At 40.0% G+C, this 722-nt stretch overlaps 1 protein-coding gene across 1 annotated transcript in view; it reads right to left on the reverse strand.

Moving 5' to 3' along the window:
- LOC109128874 overlaps positions 1-722 on the reverse strand; it is a 6,422-nt gene extending 5,700 nt beyond the window's left edge. Inside the window, exon 1 of the mRNA XM_019236025.1 lies at positions 336-722. Coding sequence (XP_019091570.1) covers positions 336-685 — 350 coding nt within the window. The 5' untranslated portion in view covers positions 686-722. The remainder of the gene's footprint in view (positions 1-335) is intronic.

A 722-nucleotide genomic window follows, 5' to 3' on the forward strand; every position in this document is an offset into this window, starting at 1 on the left:
AAAATTTTGAATATTATAAGCAACATACGTAACATGAAATGTAATATAAGTTGCAAATAAATTTACTCCAAAATATTAAACCAAGTCCGGTCCATGCAACGTAATTTCCTCATCCCATAATACTAGTTATAAGCTTTCAAGCTAACCACTTTGGAGATTAATTTCTCATTCATTATAACTTCGCTTTTGACAAGTAACTACACTATGTTATAGTGCTCATTACAAGGAATCCAAAGAGTCCTTAAACCGGTCATTCCGATGACGGACGTCACCGGACAAGTCACCGGAAAGTTGGCTAAAGCCATGTTGTCAAAAGTGTAGTTCCAACAGCAAGTCTGGGAGCAGCTGCGTTGATGCGAGAGCAACCATCCTTGAGAAGAGGAGGGAAGAAAGGATTCAATGGAAACATTTTGGGCCAACACTTTGCATCGATTTCGGTAAACGCCTTGCAGCATGTTGGTCCAACGTTTTCAAACTTACCGGTTAAAGCAGATTTTAAAATTTCGATTTCGCAACCTTGAATGTTAAGGAGCGATGACCAGCATTTTGCTAGATCTATTGGGGAGCCAGGAGGAGAAAAGCCAGGAATGGTAGGGAGTTGAGCCAGCCCCGGCTTTACTAAAGGAGTGGCACACAAAGTTATAATTAGAATCGTGGAGAGAAGAGTTTGCATCTTATCTTCCATGGTGATTATTGATTCCTTTTTATTTTCTGTAGAGGAG

This window comes from Camelina sativa, chromosome 2, assembly GCF_000633955.1.
Source record: "Camelina sativa cultivar DH55 chromosome 2, Cs, whole genome shotgun sequence".
Lineage (NCBI taxonomy): Eukaryota > Viridiplantae > Streptophyta > Magnoliopsida > Brassicales > Brassicaceae > Camelina > Camelina sativa.